Source organism: Prunus mume, linkage group LG3, assembly GCF_029339155.1.
Source record: "Prunus mume cultivar Tortuosa linkage group LG3, ASM2933915v1, whole genome shotgun sequence".
NCBI classification, from domain to species: Eukaryota; Viridiplantae; Streptophyta; class Magnoliopsida; order Rosales; family Rosaceae; genus Prunus; species Prunus mume.
In genome coordinates this window covers 20,625,193-20,648,198 of record NC_142700.1, presented here as the reverse complement: position 1 = coordinate 20,648,198, position 23,006 = coordinate 20,625,193, and the positions used below count along the sequence as shown (strand labels likewise).

The 23,006-nt window shown below is 38.0% G+C and overlaps 2 protein-coding genes across 2 annotated transcripts; both read right to left on the bottom strand.

The window, feature by feature from the left end:
* Nucleotides 1–2,727: 2,727 nt before the first annotated feature.
* LOC103326833 (protein LATERAL BRANCHING OXIDOREDUCTASE 1-like) lies at nt 2,728–4,711 on the bottom strand. The gene is made up of 4 exons (XM_008229080.3): nt 4,264–4,711; nt 3,801–4,048; nt 3,382–3,709; nt 2,728–3,152 (listed from the first exon to the last, which is right to left on the bottom strand). Exons 1-4 carry the CDS (start codon nt 4,495–4,497, stop codon nt 2,916–2,918), a joined length of 1,047 nt encoding a protein of 348 aa, XP_008227302.2. The 5' UTR covers nt 4,498–4,711; the 3' UTR covers nt 2,728–2,915.
* An 11,750-nt stretch (nt 4,712–16,461) lies between these two features.
* LOC103326832 (protein LATERAL BRANCHING OXIDOREDUCTASE 1-like) lies at nt 16,462–19,009 on the bottom strand. Its single transcript, XM_089047943.1, has 5 exons — nt 18,855–19,009; nt 18,264–18,650; nt 17,837–18,084; nt 17,411–17,738; nt 16,462–17,009 (listed from the first exon to the last, which is right to left on the bottom strand). Exons 2-5 carry the CDS (start codon nt 18,369–18,371, stop codon nt 16,770–16,772), a joined length of 924 nt encoding a protein of 307 aa, XP_088904069.1. The 5' UTR covers nt 18,372–18,650; nt 18,855–19,009; the 3' UTR covers nt 16,462–16,769.
* Nucleotides 19,010–23,006: the final 3,997 nt, after the last annotated feature.

Below are 23,006 nucleotides of genomic sequence, written 5' to 3'. Positions count from 1 at the left end.
AAAGAATAATTCTTTCCTATTTTGTTTCCTTAATTGTTGGGATTTTGTTTTGCTTTAGGAGAGTTTTTCCAAACCTTTTTGGAGTAGGGTTTAGTTGTTTTACCCTATATAAGGTCACCATAAGCTCTCTCTATGGACCATCATCTTCCCTTATACAACTTTCATACACTTACAAATGTATCAGAGAGAGATCCAAGAATTTGTTGTCGCAATGCTTTTGGAGCTTACGAAGGTGTTGCTATGGAGAATCCAAAGATCAAATCCATCTGCCAAATCAGTTTTATGACAACAATTCTCTTGTTTATCTTTTCTTTTGTCATGAACTAATTTCTCTTGCTAGGGCTACGATGTAGCCTAACCATGAATATTTAATTTTGATAGTTATATTAATAATTCTCAATAAATATCTTCCTCGAATTCGTGTTGATTGTCAGCTTGTTCGTTGATGTGTGCACACAGATTTCTTGTTGCCCCCTTCGTTCCACCACCACGTGTATCAACTAGCACTCCTTTTCCCTTGGCAGTTTTTACTAAATTAGTCGTAGATGTTGGAGTCACAGAACTTGTAGTCACAGTGTGCCAACATGAAAATCCGATCTTTGAGAATCAGTTTGCTTGACTACATTGGACGACTTTAAGTACTTTCTAATTCTTGTACCATTTGAAAAACCCTCTCTAAAGTATTCACAGTATGAGGAATTAATTCCCTTTGACACTTTGGACAAAGTCCTGATCTAAACTGAAAATAGTCATCCTTCGATCTTCCCTTATGTCACATCTCAAATTTTGCAATATATTCAACAATTGGCATGTTGTATTGACGAGGAGTTTACCCCTCGCCCAACAAACTCTGTTGATAAGAAAAGGGACATTTTGGAAAAAGCAAAAGGAGAGAGAAAAATTTTAAAAGAAGCAAAAATGGACAAAAATGCCCTTATTTATTTTTAGATTTCCTAAAGAATGCAATACATTTGCATGTCTTTGATTTGAAAGTTGAGTGGTTTTTTTGTCTTTTTGGAAAAAACTTTGGCTTTTTCCAAAAGTGAAAAAATTTTTATGTCTAAAACCTAAAAAACCTATAAGAAAATGGTAGATATTTCTGCTTCAACTTTTCTTTCATCTCACCCCAATGGAAGATTGGTCAGCAGCTGTCCCTAGCTGTGTTTCAACATTGGTCCAAAACAATCCAGCTCTCTATAATGACGTTGTCGATCATGATTCCTCTCTTCTCAATTCACGCTTGTTTCATCACGTTTGCTAGCTGCTTCTAAGTTTGCAATGCGACGTTCCATGAGCCTGGATCTAGTGTCCGAATTTGCCACTTGCTTTGATAGGTTTTCCATCATCTGAACAAGACGTTCAAAGTCCGTCTCTGGCTCGTCTTTCCAAGCTTAGTTAGAGCCATCGCTTGACACACGGCTTGAAGAACAATAAATGATACCAAATTTGATGTAGGATATGGGTGAATTGAGTATTTAGGTAGTTTAGTGGAAGCGAAAACAATGGAAAACAGAAAATAGAACAAAAGGGATGGGTCTGGAATCACTCCAGGGGTTTGGCTGCGCACCAAGTAGTCTCCAATCTCTGGAAAATAAACTTTTCTTTATATCTGAACAACTGAATTTTAAAGAACTACATGGGGGGTATTTATAGCAAACTAAAACTTGGAGACACTAGGATAAAAATCCCTTACTAAAACAAAAATCCTAATCCACCAAGGAACTAAGTAAAATAAACTAGGAAACTTAAATCAAATCCTACTAAAAATCTGGAAACTAAAATCCTAGTGAAATCTGAAAAACTAGAGAATCTAGAAAACTAATAAATCAGGAAAATAACTAATGATGTCCATATCAGAGATGCAGATGACGATGAAGGTTTATATAGGCACCGACGAGGCAGCCACTCAAATCCGGTGTGGGATGATGAGCAATGTAAATGGTGAGGTGGGTTTTGTAAAGATAGTGTGATGCCTCAAGAAGAAGGTGCAAGAGATGCATATTTGCATCACTCTCATGGACAGTGGGCACTGCATGCTTATGGCCACCAGCCAACAGCGCATCCCTTTCATGCACAAGTGACAATTGGGGCCAAACCAATAATAGAAGAAACGTCATCGATTTACAGTGAAATATAAGTTTTTATATTTATTCAGTTTGAGTTTTAAATAAAATTTACCCAATGTTCATCTTATTTACTTCACCACTAAAATCACATCACAATAGATTTTATCGACACAATTAGTATTTTTTTTTCCCTAATGTTGAAAGAGATTTCCAATATCCTCTACCAACACTAATTGGAAAAAAATTGACTTAAAAGACATAATGTTACAGGGGTGTTAAAATAAGTTATTTTCTTGATTTCAAAACCATTCAGTGTCTGCAGCCAGATTTGATCACTATCTATCTCTACTTGCTCAGAAGAAGAAACAGAACCACAGATGTGCTAATCAATTGGAAGCAGATTATCAGTCTCTACACAAACTTAAGAGTCAAATTAACAGCCTTCAAGTTGATCAAAACTCTACTAACTATCGAGTAGTTTTCTGGAATTTCATGATTCAGAGAGGAAAGTTCAACTCAGTTTCACTAAGAAATTTAAGGAGTATCATTGCAGTAGTTTCATTGATTAGAGTAATGCTAAATAACCATTTATGAAAAAAATAAAAATAAAGTAGATTTGGCAATCAAAAGTTAATTACCTCAAACAGAAAGGAGGAAAACGTTTGCAGGCAGCTTATGTCTCTTCATAATTTATTAAAACGAATAAATTAGTTGTGAGATTTAATCTCAACCATTTATAGTGTATTACTCCAATATTGCAAAACTTGTGCCAAGACTTATGTAACAAACTGAGTGTCATGCATCCACTCCCATGCATATGTACGGTCAGAGAGAAATATAAGGGTAAGTTTAAATTTTTGCGGCTTCAATTGGTCTCCTCCCCTGCTGGTAGTATTCGAAATAGATGCCAACATAATTTTTTACCTTTTTGTACAATCCTGGCGTTGACTCATTGACCAGGCTTTCAAAGGGTTCAATATCTTTATCTGATTCTGGGATGCAGAAGGCAGCCAAAGAGATCCTCTCCTTGTCTGGATTTGTCACTACCCTGTGTACAGGGCTCTTGAATATTCCATTGCTCAATATCTGCGTATCACAAGGAAACGAACAATCAAAGGTGTCATAGGATTCGAACCTAAGACTACTGGTGTGCAAGTCAAGACCCTTTTTCACTATGCTTGACCCGTTGGCCAAAAGGGTACATTTTTAAGCTTTCAATCACACACCAAATTACAATTTAAGCTTTACTCTTTAGGCATTGCTTTAAAGGTTAAAACCAATAAATGAACAGGTTGAGAAAGAACATGTGATTTACCTCTGCCTGATCACCGACATTAATGAGAAGCGCCTCAGGAACAATGGGAGCTCTAAACCACTGATCGTCTTTAAGAAACTGAAGACCTTCTACTTGTTTGTCTTGCAAGAGAAGGGTGATTATTGTTCCATCTGCATGCGGTTTCACACCCAGGACAACATCAGGCCTTGAACAAGGAGGATAAAAGTTGAACCTCACATCCATTTTCCCTTGTTCTCCATACAGGTCCCGAAAGCAATTAACATCCAAATTCAATGACCTTGCTATGGCCTCCAGGACAGTTTTTGTTACCACTTGTAACTTCATCGTATATTGGTCTAAAGTTTCACTGCAGTTATAATATATGTTGAACTCTGAGAGATCAGATATGGTTATTGTTTCAGTGTGAAGGAAGAAGATGTATGGCAAACACAAGTTACCTAAAAGATTTGGGATTTTGAGGCCAAAATTTGAGCTTTCGGTGCTCTTCTGGATATACAGAAAGGTATAGCCGGTCAGACCAATCAAGTGTTTGTTGTTCTGAAAAAACCATGTCGTTCCCATATCCTTGAATATCGTTGACTTGTCTCAAGTATTGCTGCTTCTCTTCCACTGGAAGTGCAAAAAATTGTTTGGTCATTTCGCGGACCTCGTCTAGGAATTCAGGTGTCATGCCATGATTTATTACCTGGAACACAGAGTTTCAAACATGTTTTACATATAGGTGGATGGGTCAAATCAAACAAAACAGAGGGAAAAACCAAATTTAATATAATAATAATACAGCATCCTGATCCTGGGATATGCTTAGAAATCTAGATCACTTGTACCAAGTTTTCTGAACTAAACACAAAAGTTTGCTAATTCATTAAATTGGGTATTTGAATATGTTTGAATTCAGACCTGAAAGCAACCCCATGTGGTAAGAGCTGATCGAAGTTTCTCAAGTTGTTGTGCAGTGATTGAGGAAGGTGTGAGGAGGAGGCCAAGATCAATGACTGGAATATCCATTAACTGGGCGGAAGAAGCATTTGGGGCTCCAACTTTATGGATATATTTCTCAGGCACTTGTTCCCCTTTGCCTTTTCCGAGCAGCTCTTGGACAGTTTGGGATCCTAACTCTGTCTTGGCAGCCATGTCCGTGTGGTTAGTTCCTTTCTAGCCTCCTCAAGAAAGAGCTTCTGTAATTTCAGCTGCAAATGAAAATGATATATCCCGGTTCTCACTGCTCACCTTCAAGGAAAGCTCATGATGGGAGGAACTTGGACGTTTCTGCAATTTCAAGGTGAGAGATATTAAGAAAAAGAAATAGTGTATCTATTCTATCCTATTGAAATATGAGCTTGCCGGTATGTCTCCAACGTGTGCAGTGCATATATTTTTTATTTCCTAATATTCAATTATGCAGGTGTACGAAACTAGCTCACGTTTGACTCTTTGGTGGGGTCTTAGAGCATCTCTCCAGCGCGCAGTAGGATTGGGCTCTAGGCCCTGGAAGCAACTCCAGCACGCAAGAGCCAGCTCCTTGGAATCCACGAGCCCAGGCAAGTCCATGGGGAGATTTGGCTCGCCTCCTTGTCTTCGGGCTGCTAATGTCAATGCATTTGAACAGTAATTTTTGTGTGTGGATTTCTTGCGCTAGCGCTAGCCTGACGTTAGTACTGACTCACAGTTGCCAGAAACCAACGGCTACAAACCACGTGGTTTCTCCTAGAGCCTCCAATCCAAAAATCTTGTCAACTCCAACGACTGTCCTTTTTTTAGCTAAAAAAATATAAAAAATGTGTTAAATTTTTTTAAAAATTCTTGAATTTTTTATTTATTTATACCTACCAATATTATTCACTTTCCACACCAAATCTTCATACAAATTCATCTCATTCCAATATTTTTCACTTTCCACACAAAAATTTCTATTACTAAATTCAATTTGTGTAAGAATATAAATGGCCTCTTCCATCGAAGCCAGAGACGTGTGGACAACCGTGGAAGATATTTTGTTGTGTAAGTGTTGGGTCAGTTGTTGGTCATTGCCCGATCACGGGCAATGAGATGAACTCCTCTTACATGTGGAGAAAAATTCATGGAAAATTTTGTGAAAGAACGATTAGGCTCATACGGAAATGCCATTGGCTAGTAGGTGGAAATTTTTGAATAAAGAATTAGGGAAATGGAGAGATGTGTTGGCAAAAGCGAGGGACAACATTCGAAGCGGTCAAAATCTTGGCAGCAAGGTTAAATGCAGTTTTATTCAATTTCATCTTCTAGTTGTTGCCTCTCCAACACCCTCCTCAGGTTAGACATTGAGAGTAGAATGTGTTTTACAAAATCTGAGATATGAAAGGACAGATAAGATATGGTGTGAGAGGTTTGAGTTGAGGGTGTAGTTTTATAGAGGAATTTAGAAGATAGAGATGACACGTGGCACAATTTTAGAAGGTAAAAATCTTATTTGAAATATGAGATTAAAATTTTATAATAAATATCGACACATGGCAACCGAGAATCTTATCTAAAATTTGAGATATGAATGTTATAACAAAATATGGACATGTGGTAACCGAAAATCTTATCCTAAAATTTAATCCTAAAATTTGATTCGAAAATCTTATCCGAAAATGTTATCTGAAATTTTATAATAAATAGTAACACATGACAACTGAAAATCTTATCAAAATTAATCGTTTATAAAAAAAAATAGAAAATAAATAAAAGTGAATAGTAATTGCCCTTACCCTTGCCATAGAGGTGGAAACAAAAAAGGCAGGGCTGCCACTATTCACGTGAATAGTGACAAACCTTGCTTTGTCTTTGCCTTGCCCTTGCTCTTTATGGTGGAAGTGTTAGAGCATCTCCAGGAGAGTCTCCAAATTTTAGCCAAATTCTAGCTAAAATAGCTAGAAAGCTATGATAGCAAACTACTTAAAAGGTGTTTCCTGCAGAAATGTTCTCTATTTTGGCTAATATGAAATATTTTTTTATCATTATTTTCTCTTTCTCCCTCTTTCTCTTGCAAATCAAATGTATTAAAAAGAAAAGTAGAAACCCAACCCCATCAACCTCCCAAATGTCTCTAACTCTCTACCCTTTTTTCTCTCTCTTCCCAGCCAAATTCTCTCTACTCCTCTCTAGATGTAAAGAGCCAAGTAGGGAGTCTCCTGGAAGGAGGAATTCCTTTTTTTTTTCTTTTTTTTTATAGCCAAAGTAGTTAGGGATGAGAGGATAGAGAGTCTGCTGAAGATGCTTCTAAGTATTGAAAAGGAAAAAAATAGAACAAGAAGAAAGAACAGAAAATTGGACTCTTATAAAGAAAAAAACACAAGCTAAACTAAAGTGCCTTTATCGTGATGCACAAAGCTCAGGTTGGAAGTCATTTTTTACGAACCCTTATTTGCGGCTCCATCTCACCATCAATCGATAGGACTGCCATGAATTCCTTGGAATTCGTGATTCATGTAGTTTTTCCGACATCTTATTGATGTCGGGCCCACTTACTAGTTTCAAACATCCTCTTCCTAAAACAAAGGAGAAGAGGGCCGAGACTTCTACCGAAATTTCGGCAAAGTCTTCCCTGAAAAACGTTATTTACCAAAAATTTCAACCTATCAAAACATAGTTTAAAATCACTGAACCTCAGCATGCACAAAGTGCGTTATATGCAACAAACAAACAGGCCTCCAACCTCATAACCAAACATTTTCTAAAACATTCTTGCTTTTGAACTCATTTGTAAATCCATACATCCGTAACACTTATCGTAACAGTAATTAGAGAAGACCTTTCTTCTTCTAAAATTCATTTCCACACTTAGAACATTATAAGCACAGCTCAAACAGTTTATTTTTGCGGCTGCACCTAGGTTAAACCCCAAGCTACCTACGTATCCCTTTGTGAGGGATCAAGCCACACGTAGTTGTTAAGTCAATAATTACGATTAAGATAATATACGATTATTTAAAGAAATACCAGCGATTAAATTTAGATTCATTTACAACATCAAATTCGACAAGGCACACACTGAACACTTTACAAGTTCCCTTCCTTTTATCAGTTTTTTCTCGTAACCATACCCTATCCAAGGTGTATGTTGCCGAACAACCTTTTCAAAACCATAAATCAAACGTTCATGTCTGTGTAGAGTACTCACGAAGTACAAGTTCAAGAATCTCAACCCGAAAACAACTTCACACACATATATATTTAATATATGTATATATATATACACACACACACACACACACACACACAGCTCACACCATCATCATGTAACAGGGGATAACAATCTAATTCGGGAATCGTTTGACTAGGGACAAGTTGTCCAACCGGGAGGTGGGATCCTAGCTCACACAGTGAGAATCCTCAATACTCGTGCGGTGTGACAAGTCCTACACGCGCAGGCTACCCTTCTAAGGGTCTATGAAATACCCTGCTAAGGGTGCCTAGGGTTCCGACATATCCAAGTATCCATACCTGAGTATCCATATCCAAGTATCCAAGTGCGGGAGGGGAAACAATCCAACTGGGGATCGTTTACCGAACCACACGAAGGAATCCTCAATAACCATGTGGACAAGGACGAGCCGTCCAACATGGAGACTGGGCTGGGGTTGCAGCTAGGAAGGCATGGGCTGCCATGCATATGCTGGCAACACACACCCCCCTATATAGCATTTTATGCATTTACTCCTTTGACAGGAGGAGACATCAACATGCTCGAGGAGTCATAATGGGCTCTAAATAATTCAATACAAGGTATTTGGACGTGATTTTTTGCAGGGACACTAAGAAAAATGCAATCTATGATGGGAAAAAGTTTCATAAATTTTTGAGGTCGGGAAGTATTTTTTTATTTTTAGAAGTCGTAAAATTCAAAATCATTAAAAAAATTAGGGACAAATTTTTTAGTTTTGTAAGTTGGAGAAGATCCTAAAAATCATAGACTACTTATGGTTTAATTATTGTGTGAGGAAATTTCAATAAAAAGGGGCTTGACAAGGTTTGAAAAATTCATGTCGACATTTCAAGCACATTTGTGTGCATGCTGTGCATGCTGTGGGCAGCAATGCCAAGGCCAAGCCAAGGCATGGCATGCCAAGCTCCCAATAGCCTCACTCTCGAAAGCCAAGGCATGGCATGCCAATAGCCTCACTCAAGCTTCCAATAGCCTCACTCTCGCAAGGCAAGGCAAGACATGCCAAGGCACGACATGCCAAGGCATGGCATGCCAATAGCCTCACTCAAGCTTCCAATAGCCTCACTCCCGCAAGCCAAGGCAAGACATGCCAAGGCACGACATGCCAAGGCAAGGCATGTCAAGCTTCCAATAGCCTCACTCTCGCAAGACATGCCAAGGCCAAGCCAAGGCATGCATGCCAACGCAATGCAAGGCAAGGCAAGGCATGTCAAGGCCACTACATGCCAAGGCCAAGGCACGACATGCCAATGCAATGCAAGGCAAGGCATGCCAAGGCCAAGGCAAGGCAAGGCATGCCAAGGCCAAGGCAAGGCATGCCAAGGCCACGACATGCCAACGCAATGCAATGCAAGGCAAGGCATGCCAAGGCCACTACATGCCAAGGCCAAGGCACGACATGCTAATGCAATGCAAGGCAAGGCATGCCAAGGCCAAGCCAAGGCAAGGCAAGGCATGCCAAGGCCACGACATGCCAACGCAATGCAAGGCAAGGCAAGGCATGCCAAGGCCACTACATGCCAAGGCCAAGGCACGACATGCCAATGCAATGCAAGGCAAGGCAAGGCAAGACAAGGCATGCCAAGGCCAAGGCAAGGCAAGGCATGCCAAGGCCAAGGCAAGGCAAGGCATCCAAGGCCACGACATGCCAACGCAATGCAAGGCAAGGCAAGGCATGCCAAGGCCAAGCCAAGCCAAGGCATGCCAAGGCCAAGGCATGCCAACGCATGATGCAAGGCAAGGCAAGGCATGCCAAGGCCAAGCCAAGCCAAGGCAAGGCATGCCAAGGCCACGACATGCCAACGCAATGCAAGGCAAGGCAAGGCATGCCAAGGCCAAGCCAAGCCAAGGCATGCCAAGGCCAAGCCAAGACACGACATGCCAACACAAGGCAAGGCAAGGCATGTCAAGGCTATGCCAAGGCCACGCCATTCCAAGCTTCCAATAGCAACATGAGAAACCTTGTAGAACCAAATGGGCCACCCAACCTTGGCCTACATGCCGGAAAAGCGGGGTGTCTTGATAAAATTCCAGGGATTGAAAAATTATCGAAACACCCAAAAAGTGGACGGAGCTTGCTGAAAATTCAAGCCAAAAAGGGGTCAAAACTTAGATTCTAAATCGAGCTTCAAAACTTCAAAATCGATCCTAAACAATCCAACCATCAACTAGATCACGTTGAATAGATGAAAAAGTATACCTGGATAGACAAAATTGGTGGCCGGAATCGTCGAAAACAATGACGAAAAATTTGAGAGAAAGCGGGCGATTTTTGAGCTACCGCAGGCGCCGGCTACGGGTTTCACCGGAGAAGGGGTGGGATGCGAAGAGGAGTCGAGCCAGTTATTTTAGGACCGGTCTCGTGGCCAACTGTACCGAACGGAGGTCTTGTCTTGGTCAAAGGACCGACACTATTTGTCGAGATTTTTATAAATAAAAATCGACTTGAAATATTTACGGTCGTGCCACTGCACTTCCGTTGACCGTAACTTGTTGCATTGAGCCCACTACCTCGTATCAACGCGCTCTACGCAACATTGCTACTCAAATCCCAAAAATCCCTACAGATCGAAAAGTGACTATCGTGACCTTACTAGAGGGCAAAATTGTAATTTCTCAATTAAATAAATTAAATAAATAAAATAAAATAAATTATATAGATAAATTAAATGGTTAAAATTGGGTCGGGATGTCACAATCAAAGTGATCTCAATGGTTGGAGAGAAAAAGAGAGCTTACAATAGAAATGGGTACGCTGCACTTAGCTTACCGCACAGGTCCTTGCACGCCTTTTCCAATTCCGCTTGTTTTATTTATTTATTTTTGAGATTTTCTTTTTAAACCCCACACTTCTCTTAGTTCACCTAAACTTTTAATTTACATTTTCACAATTTCTAAGAAAACCCCACTATCTTCCCAAACTACCTTTAAATACACCTAAGCTGAAAAAAAAAAGAAAAAAAAAGATTTTTTTTATTTAAACCCCACAATTTTCTTTGTTCACCCCAATATTTAAATCATTAAACAATATTTGTAGCATACATGAGATTTTGTTTGGGGTGAAAGTTTGAAGCCAAAGTATGTGCTAGGCATTAGGTTAAGGACGGTTTGAAGGCATTAGTTTGAAGCATAAATACATGAGATTTTCTTCTTGTGCCAGGTATTAGTTTGAAGCAAAAGTATTTGTAGTGTACATGAGATTTTGTCATGACTGATCTTTCTCTTCAAGCCTTGGAAAGAATCTTCTACAGTTGTGGAGCCTAATCGTCTAGCTGCACACGGTGCTTCAATGCATTGGATCTCAAGGATATCAAGAGTGGTGAGGAATTTGTATTTTTCTAAAACTTAATATGAAGAGTGGTGTGTGCATAGATGTACTAGGGTTAAGTATTAAGTTGGATGACCTTTTTTGTCTTTTCACACTGTAATAAAACTGATAGTTTAATGATTTAAGTATTGGGGTGAACAAAGAGGAGTGCGGGGTTTAAATATAAAATCTCTTTTATTCAGACTCCCTCTTGTTCCTCTCTAACAAATTCTCCTCTCTCTCTCTCTCTCTCTCTCTCTCTCTCTCTCTCTCTATCACACCTGTTTATTCTTTGTGTTAGTGGCGATTGGGTTAGGGTTGATAATAGTTAATGTTCACATTTTTCCCATCTCCTTCACCTCCTTCACGCATATAGTACCCAAACACCGATATCCCTGCCCTGAGACATCTATGAATCCCAAAAAATCTGTTAGTCTTTAGAATTCCAACCTTCAAATATATTTCTTAGAATCCAAATTTTAATTTTAACTATTTTTATTTTTTGTGTTCATTCTTTCTCACGATGGCCTTCCTTGCCCGCCAGTCTAGGAGGTAGAGTGACGGGCCTTGGCTCTGTTTTGGGCCTGTTTCCGAGGTACTTGGGTTTGTTACTCTATTTTGCTATTTCAGTATTTCAGCCTTTGTTGTTGTTTGGGATCGTGATCTGTTTTTCCGTAGACTGGTTTTGGCATCGACGGCTCCCTCTCTCTCTCTCTCTGGCGCTCTCTTTCTCGCTGTCTCTTGCGCTCTCTGTCCATGAGAGCCTCGCATCCTTCCATAGGTAACAACTGTTGAAGTATAAATTGTTTTCAGGTTTAAATTGTTAGTTAGCCATGTGTATGACTCATATGCTATCACGTTTTGTTGGACCTATAGGTCCAGATTCATCCCAAGTGTATAGCTCACAGTGGTACAACTGTGTATTGGCTGAGTTGTTTTTGTATCTTGGTTAAAAGAATATATTGACAGTGAAATGAGATCACACAATGAGTGTGTGCATGATTACAATCATTACCTAACAGACTCTCTCTCTCTCTCTCTCTCTCTCTCTTTCAACGCCTCTCTTTTTTCTCTATGAAATATTTTCTCATCAACTTTCTGTGCAAGTAAACCTTTTACTCTGTAAGAGTCCAGGTTGTGATCTTAGATTGGGCGTTGTGAAATCACAGCAATCCAACTGAGGAAAGCTTTATCTAGTCTCACATGGCTGGATCTGGAATGGGTGAGCTTCGTGCTCCCATCTTCAATGGAAGCAACTACAATTTCTGGAGAATAAAGATGTGTACAATCTTCAAATCTCACAAGCTGTGGGATATGGTTGAAAATGGGTATGAGCAACTTGTGAGGAAGGAAGAAGGAGAAGCTCTGACTGCAGCTGAAAAGCTTGCTTTGGAAGAGAATGGATGCTAAAGCTTTGGGACTGATCCAAGGTGCAGTTTCTGATGACATTTTTCCCAGAATTGCATTGAAAGAGTCATCCAAGGAAGCATGAGAAATCCTGTAACAAGAGTTCAGAGGTGATAAGAAGGTGAGATCTATGAAACTTCAAGCTCGTCTTTGAAAACCTTATCTCTCCCTCCTTGAAACCCTCCTGCACTCTCTAAAACACCCTCATGAAACTCTCTACAAAATCATCAAAAAATCTATATCAAAGAAGGAGTTGAGAGATTGAGGTCTTCGCAGATCCATAAGATGTTATGTATTTGAGAAACAAAGCTGGTTGAAAGGTTTGATTTGAAAGTCATCTAATCTCTTAATACCCTTCTATATCTTGCTAGTGAATTCTGGATTAGTCTCTTTGCGTTTCTGGTATGTTCTTTGTCTCCCTAATTTCATATTTTGTCTCTCTTGATTTGTCTAGTTTGTTTACATATTTTTTTATATTTATGGTTTCTTTTTAGATTTTCTAATTTGGTTATCAGGAGATGAGGAGGAAGCTTGCAGATTTATAACTTTTTCTTTTGCAGGTTTTCTATGTGAGTCGTATATTTTTTTTCTGTTGAAAATTTGCAGGTTCTCGATGGTCTTTTTTATGCTCATTTTACAAGTTTTCAATGGAAATATGGACCAATGGTAAATTTTCTCTTTCACCTAATTTTTTATGTTTATAATCTTAGCTTTTTTTTTTCTCTCTTTGTCATTTTGATTTATTTACAGGGATGATGGAGGAGACTTCAGTTGTGCATCATTTGTATGTTTGGATGAGGAATGCTTGGATTAGGAGTACGTAGATCTTGTTAGGAATTATGTTTGTTGTAGAATAAAGATTGGTTAACTATATAATAAACTATAAAAAAAAACTGTCATCTTTACATATAATAGATGACAGTTCTTTCAAAGCAACCATGTCTTTATCAAAAGAAGGACACTTGATTTTTAAAAGACGACGCTTGTCATACCTGTTGTCGTTGTTTTTTGGTTAGATTTTAACTCTGAAGAAAACCTTTTTAATAAGACAACGCTTTTTTATTTGTGTGCGTCGTTATAAAAAAATATTCAACAGTACCTCCGTTTTTTAGTTGTTTAAGTCACTTATCCACGACGGTTTTTTGTTACCGTCGTCTTTTTAAATACAACGACGGTTTTTTCTTCTACAATCGTCTTTTTTTGGTCGTCTTTTTCATTTTTTGTAGTAGTGCTTGAGAACTGAGCTGACAGTATACATGCATGTTGTAGCCCACATAAAAATGAATATATACATTATATTTATTTAACATATGAACCTGCCTGGGTGGCAAAATTGAGTGATTTATTAGGTGCTTATACAAGACTAACTAATTGTCTAATTATCACTTAGGTATATGCCAGGTGTTGAGAATTGGTCTGCATCAAAATTGCTTGGGAAGCATGTTGGTGGATCAGCTGTGAGATCAATATGCTGTGTGTCAAAGATAAGCATAGTTCCGTCAGATGTGACCAACATACCCGATATGATGGAGAACATAGAAACTTCGGTATTGTTGATTTCTGTTGGTGCAAAGCGGGTATTGACTTCTTGGCTACTAAGGCCATGTTTGGGATTGCTTTCTTTCGTCAAAAACCTGCTTCACTTTAAAGTTAAGCAGTGTTTGGTAAAGATAAAATATCTCAATTATTTTAAAAGCAGTGACGTTTTGACAGCAACTTTTAAAAGCAGGCTCTGGGTTGTTTTTCAAAGTTGCTTGCAAAAGAAGAAGAGATAAGCCTTTAATGAATTTTTTAAATTCCCAAAATACTCATTAATTTTTAAAGATGACACTACCTCCACCTCCACATCCAACTCTACTACCTCCACCACCACCACCACCTAGCCATCACCACCACCATCACATCCTCCTCCACAACCGCCATCCACACCACCTCCTCCTCCATCTCCACCACCACCTCCACCTCCACAATCGCCATCCCCACCACCACCTCCATCCCCACCACCGCCACCACCTCCACAACCGCCATGCTCGCCACCACCTTCGCCATCCCCACCACCACCTCCACCTCCACAATCGCCATCCCCACCACCACCTCCACCACCTCCACCACCACCTCTTTCACCACCATATTTGAGTCATTATTCAATGTTACAACAGGTTTATATTAAAATTTACCAAACAATTTTGACACTACTTTTTATACTAACATCACTTTAAAAGAATTATTTACCAAATATGGAGCTGCTTTACTTTACAACTAATTATTTTCAAAGCACAACATAAGCAAATTTTTTTAAAGGTGACAGCAATTCCAAACTAGCCCTAAGTAGGAAGGTAGACAAGAAGGAAGAACAACATCACATCACTGGAAATAGCAATAAATGCTTCGAAAGGATTCACTAGACCTTCAACATCGCATGATTTACTATTCACTAAAGCTTCATAAATATATATATATATATATATATTTACTTAAACGTTTGTGGGACTTTTTGGGGAATTTTTCAGATTTGGTATGAATTTATTGTGATTTTTGGAACCTAAAGCATTGGAAAAAACTAATGAATGGAAGAAAATGACACATGGTAGCGTCAGATTGGTGTGTCATCAAAGCTTCTGCCAGGTGTACGTATTGCATAGCGACATGTGTCATCAGTGGTTCATTTTTGAGTTTTTAAGTTAATGAAAAAAATTTGAAAAAAAAAAAGCCTAAAATTTCTAAAACTCCCTTGCCACATTTTCTTCGACTATGATGTGTGAAAACAAAATTTTGACTTTGGAAAATTGTAAGTAATAATTGGAGGAAGAGTTGTAGTGAGGAGAGTAATGATTTTCATAGTATTAAAGCTTAAATGATTTTCATAGAAACAAACTTGACTTTGAGAAATTACTTGAATTTTTTACATGTGAAAATTATATTTTTAAAGCTTAAAAGATGAAGGAAATGTGACAGGGAGTTTGTGGGAATTTTTGGTGAATTTTTATGAATTAATTATGATTGTTGGAAGTTAAGGCATTGGAAAATACTAATACATGGAATATATTGACACATGGCAGCGCCAAATTGGTGCGTCATCATAGTTTCCGACAAGTGACATATCGTGTGGCGACATGTGTCATCAGAGGTTCATTTTTGTATCTTAAACATAAAAATTTCACAAAAAATGAATTTAAAAAAGAAAAGAAAATTGCACATAAAATTTCTAAAAATCCGTTGCAACATTATCTTCGATTATGATGTATGAAAACAAAATTTTGAATTTCGGAAACATGGCTTGTGGAAGCCCTATAAGGACTAATTATAATTAGCCTTCGCCAATAGAGAGAATTGTATGGAGGGATACAATTCACACTTGATTCAGAGTGAATTATTCATACCCACTATCTCTCTAATTAGAACCTATAAGATCGCACACCGAAAAGGAATTGATTGGGAAATTATGAAGAGAACGAATGATTTTGTGACTTGGTCAAAGTTAATGTGAAAGTCAAAAGTCAAAGTCAAAAGTCAAAGGTCAAATGTCAAAAGATGACCCGACACTTGATATGGTCAACTAAGGACGACCGGGACCAACACTCGTTAGACTAGTGAGTGATTGAATTAGTCAAATCACTAAAGTAATTAAATTGATTAGATTAATTTAATTATTCAATTAAAGTTATGAAACTTTAATTAAAGATCCTATATAACTTGGAAATTCAAAAGGGATTTGACCATATGGACTTAGGCATACATGTGATACATTATAGGATTAATGTGTTGGACCAAGATAGCAAAAGATGACACATAAAAGGGGAGTTGTGGCTATAAGTGTTTGATCCTATAAGTGTGTAGCTATGGAATCCTATCATCTTAGGGTTTTTCAAGTTGGTGAAATTGGAAGAAAGAAAACATCAAGCTCTCTCTTCCTAACCCCTTGAATCTATCACATCAAGTGAAGGTGCTAGCATCACTCTTTACTTGTTGTCTACTTATTCTCTCATCCCATTCAATCATTGGTGAAAAGCTTTGGGGAGGTGCATATTTTTGTACCTATTTGGAGAGCTACAAGGGGGAGAATCAACATCAAAGGGAGAGCCAACAACAAAGAGACCGCTCCCTCTACTTGAACACCATTCTTGGTTTCAAGATTCGCTCCAAGGGTATGAGCATCTTATCTTTCTCTCAAATAGGATTTAGAGAGTCTTTGGACTTACAAAGATTGGGACCAAATGAGACTTGTATGAATCCCTAGTTTATTTAATGCTTCTGCTCTTACTTTGAGTTCATATTAGATATGACATGCTAGGTGATTTATACAACAGCAAATTATTACATCTTACAAGTCTGTTAGGGTTTTTAACCGCCAACAGTGGCACACTCAAACATAAAAGAAAGTTGACTTATCAACCGCAAATGGTTGATAGATCAATAGGGCACTTTATCTAGCCAGCACAGGTACAACAGAAAAACAGGCAGTAGTATTCGAAATAGATGCCAGCATAATTTTTAAGGGTAACTTTATATTTTTGCTGCTTCTATTGGTCTCCTCCCTTGCTGGTAGTGGTATTCGAAAAAGATACCAGAATAATCTTTCACCTTTTTGTATAATCTCGGCATTGACTCCTTGACCAGGCTTTCAAAGGGTTCAATCTCTTTATCTGATTCAGGGATGCAGAAGGCAGCCAAAGAGATCCTCTCTTTGTCTGGATTTATCACTACCCTGTGTATAGGGCTCTTGAATTTTCCATTGCTCAATATCTGTAGTGTATCACAAGGAAATGAACAATCAAGCTTCTGTAAGCTAAACCAACTGTATTAAGAGTGTTAAAAATATTTGATGACTTGGTTTTAGGCATAACAACGGTGTGATACAAAAGGGTACATTTTATTATTATTAATTATTTTATTTTTTTCTATAGAAGTGATATTGGGGAGGGGGTTTTTCTCACACACACTACAAAGATGCCACGGAATTTGAACGTGAGACCACGGATCTTCAAGTTAGGGCCCTTTCCACTATGCAAGACCCCGTTGGCCAAAAGGGTACATTTTTAAGCTTTCAATTACTCACCAAATTTCAATTAAGCTTTACTCTTTAGGCAGTGCTTTAAAAATTAAAACCAATAATTGAACAGGTTGAGAAAGAACATTTTATTTACCTCTGCTTGATCACCAACATTAATGAGAAGCGCCTCAGGAACAATGGGAGATCTAAACCACTGATCGTCTTTAAGAAACTGAAGACCTTCCACTTGTTTGTCTTGCAAGAGGAGGGTGATTATTGTTCCATCCGCATGCGGTTTCACACCCAGGACGACATCAGGCCTTGAACACGGGGGATACAAGTTAAACCTCACATCCATTTTTCCGTGGTCTACATACAGGTTCCGAAAGCAATTATCATCCAAATTCAATAACCTTGCCATGGCCTCCAGGACAGTTTTTGTTACCACTTGTAACTTCATCGTATATTGGTCTAAAGTTTCACTGCAGTAATAATATATGTTGAACTCTGAGGGATCATGATATATGCTTATTGCTTCAATGTGAAGGAAGAAGATACATGTATAGCAAACACAAGTTACCTAAAATATTTGGGATTTTGAGGCCAAAATTTGAACTTTCGGCGGTCTTCTGGATATACAGAAAGGTATAGCCGGTCAGTCCAATCAAGTGTTTGTTGTTTTGAAAAAACCATGTCGCTCCCATATCCTTCAGTATCGTTGACTTGCCTCAAGTAGTTCTGCTTCTCTTCCACTGGAAGTGCAAAAAATTGTTTTGTCATTTCGCGAACCTTGTCTAGGAATTCAAGGGTCATGCCATGGTTTATTACCTGGAACACCAAATTTAAGAATCCTCAAACATGTTTTACATTACATACAGGTGGATCAAATCAAACAAAAGGCAGGGAAATAAGTATAAACTTCCTGGGATATGCTTACAAATCTAGACCCTTGTACCAAGTTTCCTGAACTAAAAATTGTTTACGTACAAAGTTGTTTGAATTCAGACCTGAAAGCAACCCCATGTGGTAAGAGCTGATCGAAGTTTATCAAGTTGTTGTGCAGTGATTGAGGAAGGTGTGAGGAGGAGGCCAAGATCAATGACTGGAATATCCATCAACGCGGCAGAAGAAGCACTTGGGGCTCCAATGCCACCGTCCGTAACTTTATGGATATATTTATCTGGGCACTTGTTCCCCTTTGCCTTTGCCTTTGGCGAGTAGCTCTTGGACAGTTGTGGATCCTAACTCTATCTTGCCAATAGCGGAAGACTCAGCCATATCCATGTGGTTGGTTTCTTTCTAGCACCCCAAAAAAGAGAGTCTGCAAATTCAGCTGCAAAATGTTCGGTGCTCACCTGCAAGGAAAGCTCATGATGGGAGCAACTTGGAGGTTCCTGCAATTTCAAGGTGAGATATTAAGGAAAGGCAAATGAGGTAAAAAACCCAAAATACATCCTCTCCTACAAACAAGCCCAAAATACTCGACAAAGACACAACTATCTTCAGCAACAAAAGACCTTTGAGTCCTACGTACGATTGAAAAAAAAAAAAAATTCTGAACAGAAACATGTGAACCCAATATGAAGAGGTGCACGTACTTTTAATTTATTTGAATGATTTGAAATGCATGCTTCGTCTTTCTGTGTGCATGTGAAGTGGTGTGTGAAAGTGTGTTGTTTGTTTGTATGTGAAGTGGTGTGATGTGAATGTGAATGTCTTGCAGTGTTGTGAAATGTAAATTTATAGGCAATTAACAGGAGCGTTAAGGCAAACAGGGTAGGCATTCAAACCGGAAAAATGGGAAATCGAGTTGAATTGGATTGAAAAAACCGGGTTGATCAAAAATCGGGTTGAGTTGACCAAAAATCAAAACGAATCGATTTAGACCGATTCCATTTCCACTTTAACATCTTTAAAAATCGGATCGGACTAAACCGAATTGAAATCAAATAAAAATAAAAAAATGAATATATTTTGGTGGCCCAACAACTAAAGCCCATTAACCAACACCTAACCCTAAAGCCACCTTTTCTTTTATTTCTATCTCCCTTATCTTTACTTTTTCTTCCTTTGTCCGCCACTTCTCTGTCCTTCTTGTTCTTTTTCTTTCTCTCTCTCTCTCTCTCTCTCTTCTCTCTCTCTCTCTCTCTATGTGTATTTTTGTGTGTGCTTCTCTCTACCCTCTTTCTATGAAGCCTTCTTCATAAGTTGGTTATGACGATCCAAGGACTAGATTCAAGCTTAAGAGTCTCATGCAAGACTATGAAAAGCTGCATAGATATGTCTTATGTGGAGTTTTCATAATATGCCCAACTGTCAATATCTAACCCTACCCAAACCCATCAACTAAAGCCCATTAACCAATACCTAACCCTAAAGCCAATTTTTCTTTCATTTCTCTCTCCCTTATCTTTACTTTTTCTTCCTTTGTCTGCCACTTCTTTGTCTTTCTTCTTTACTTTCTCTCTTTCTCCTTCTTCTTCTTCTTCTTTCTCTCTTTTTTCTTCTTCTTTCTTTTCTCTCTTGCTCTTTCTTCTTCCTTTTTATGATTCCAATTCTCTCTCTCTCTCTTTTTTTTCTCTCTCTCTCTCTCTCTCTGTGCACTTTTTTGTGTGCTTCTACCCTCTTGCTATGAAGCCTTCTTCAAAAGCTGGTTATGATGATCCAAGGACTAGATTGAAGCATCAGAGTCTCATGCAAGACTATGAAGAGCTGCATAAATAGGTTTTTTATTTTTATTTTTTATTTTATAAATTTTATAAATCACAAATGGTCCTTGAGGTTTAAGAAAATATCACAATTTGTCCCCAACTTTTTTTTGTGACACTAATGGTTCTTATGGTTACCCTTCACACATCAAAATGGTCCCACACATCTAACGGTATAGAGCCACGTGGTTTTAAATATAATATAATATTTTTTAAATATTTTTAAAACTTAAAATTCATAAATAAATAAAAATTAATTAAAAGCAGCTTAAGTGACAAATTTCTTCTGTGGGTTTCATTCGATTAATGTTTGTTTATGATTTTTTTATTTAGATTCATATAGAAGGATACATGAAATATTTTGGATCTCGTTTATGTTTATTATTTCTTTTGGGTTTCTAATCTCCATTTGTTTCATTTCCTTCTGTCTATGTGACTTGCTGGAGAAAAATTGGAAAAAGGAACAATGAAATGGATCCCGTGATGTTCAGATGAAGGCTGAAAAATAAAAAACAAGAATTAAATGAAATGGGTTTGTATATATTTTAAGGCTAAAAAACCAAAAAAAAAAAAATTTGCAATGGGCTCCGGTTTAAAACAAAACTGGTAAAATTGAGCCGAAATTTGAGAGGTTTGGATTAGTTTGGCTCTCTCAGTCATTTTTAATAAAAATCAAACTAAACTGGATCAGATGAACAATACGGTTCTAATTCTAATTTTAGGTTAGAACCGAATCAAACCAGACCATGCTCGAATCTCTTTAAAGTGAGAAGTACATCATAAAAGAAAAAAATATAAGTACTCTCCCGTTGTCTCTTAATCAATTAAACTTCCTTTGTTTTTCATACTTTTTCTTACTCCTAATACGAAGTTCATACATCGACCACTTTTAATCCACCGCTCCTATTGTTGATAAGTGGTTCATACATCGGCCACTGTTAATACACCGCTAATACCTTGATATTGCTAGCAATACCATCATCATTTAAAAGCTATTATAATTATGTTGTTATCTTAATAAACTCACAATCATACTTTCTTAATGTAGAAATAATATTATAGATCTTTTAATTAGCCAGTCCAAAAGTATTAAATTTGAACGCAATAAACATAATAGAATTATTCTTAAATTTTTGGATTATTTTCAGAAAAATTCTCTAAAATATAATTAGGCAAAATTTAGACTGTATAACATCTTTATTATAAGATAATACTAAAAATATTCAAAGATTTCCTAGCATAAAATAAATAAAAAACCTCACAAATCTTATAGATAGCAAGGCAAAATAAGTAGAATTTCAATCATTAGAGATAATACAGCAATTAAAAATAGAAGTACAAAAAACCTTGACTGAGCAAGTAGAAAAATTACATAATAAAATAGATAAACTGTTAGTTTAATCACATATTCTATATCTAATAATAAATATATCAAGGACTAGGCGCACCCTGGTCCTCTTTTTCCTTGCCGACAATCAACTGCAAACAAGCTAAAGGGGGTATGGTGGCCACTGCCCCTCCTCCCCTCCGCCTATCTTTCCCTTCCTTTCCTCATCTCCCCTTCTTTTGTAACATCCTCGACCTAATTTTTAATTATTTAATTCAATTTAATCTCTTTTTGTGAAATTACAATTTTGCCCATGGAGTAGTAGGGTCTTTGTGGTCACTTTTTAATCTAGAAGGACTTTAAGGATTTGAATGGCATCATCGTGTAGAGCTCGCTCTCACGAGTTCATACACACGTAGTAAATTCAAATCAGAGTTATAAAAAAGTTGTGGTCAACGAAAGTGTAGTGGCACAATCGTAAATTTTTTGAAGTTGGGTTTTAAAACAAATCAGCTCTCTCTCTCTCTCTCTCTCTCTCTCTCTCTCTCTCTCTCTGACATTCTCTTTCTCCGTTTCGAAGAAGGAATTTCAAATGGCTACTGCTTTCGCCATCCGCCACCAAATCCGACACCACGACTTGCAAAACGTTTCTCTTCACCTCCTCTACACGACTCACTGATTTCTGACCCAATTTGAAGCGTGAAGCGACCGGAATGAGGAGAAATTCGCGATTCAGTCATCGTTTTTGGCGATTCCGGCAACGGAATCCTTTGAGTTAGATGTGCTTTTTCATCCTCTCAATGCATTCTTGCTGTTTTGGTAGTTGGTTTGGGTCGATTTGGAGTTTTGGAAGTTCGATTTTAAACCTACCAAATTTCGGTGTTTGAAATGGTTTTCCGACCACTTCCCTGACAAATTGGAGGTTGGCTCAGTTGCATAAGTTGCTCCCTTAATTGCCCTAATTACGTAGGTGTAGCTATTGTTGGGTGATTTGAGAATTTTCGGTTGCCGGAAATTTCTCAAGCTATCCACGCTGCCGATGCATGTGGCGGCATGGGCCCTGTGTGGTGGCCTATTGTGTTCTGATTTGATCCCCATGTCGTCCCGAGTGTTGCAGTATGCTCAGATTCGAATTTGGTTTTCGTATGACAGTCGAACGAATTTATGCCTATTAGGTCATATCCAAGTTTGATATGCTCGGATTGTTGGATCGGCTCCAATTTCGAGTGTGTTGTTTCCCGTACTTCTAGGATCTTGTAGGAATTCGCGGATTGAGAATCAGAGTCCTGGATACTACGAATCAATAAGTTTAGGGTTAAGAAAATCAGTAATTCCAATCGTGCAGGTCGGGTTGACCAGAATGACTAGTTTGACTGGACAGTTGATAAAGGGTCATTTGAGATCGTCTTATCTCATGTTGAGTACTAAAATGGCCAAAAGGATTTTCTTAAAGGACGTGCACTCACTGTGAGTCCTGAGAATTGGGGTATTGATTTAAAGTTCAGTGTTGGGTTTGATTAATCAGTTAATTCTGGTATTCTCTCAAATGGGTTCATTGGCATAACGAATCGCTCTAGACAAAACTGGAGAGGGTTGAGTGTGCTTTGGACCGTGTGTGAGTGGACATTTATTTTATAAATTTATAAATAGTTTTTATGAAATGATGCTTGCATGAAATGTTTTAAGAATTGATTGTTTCCAGTGTTTACTTTATG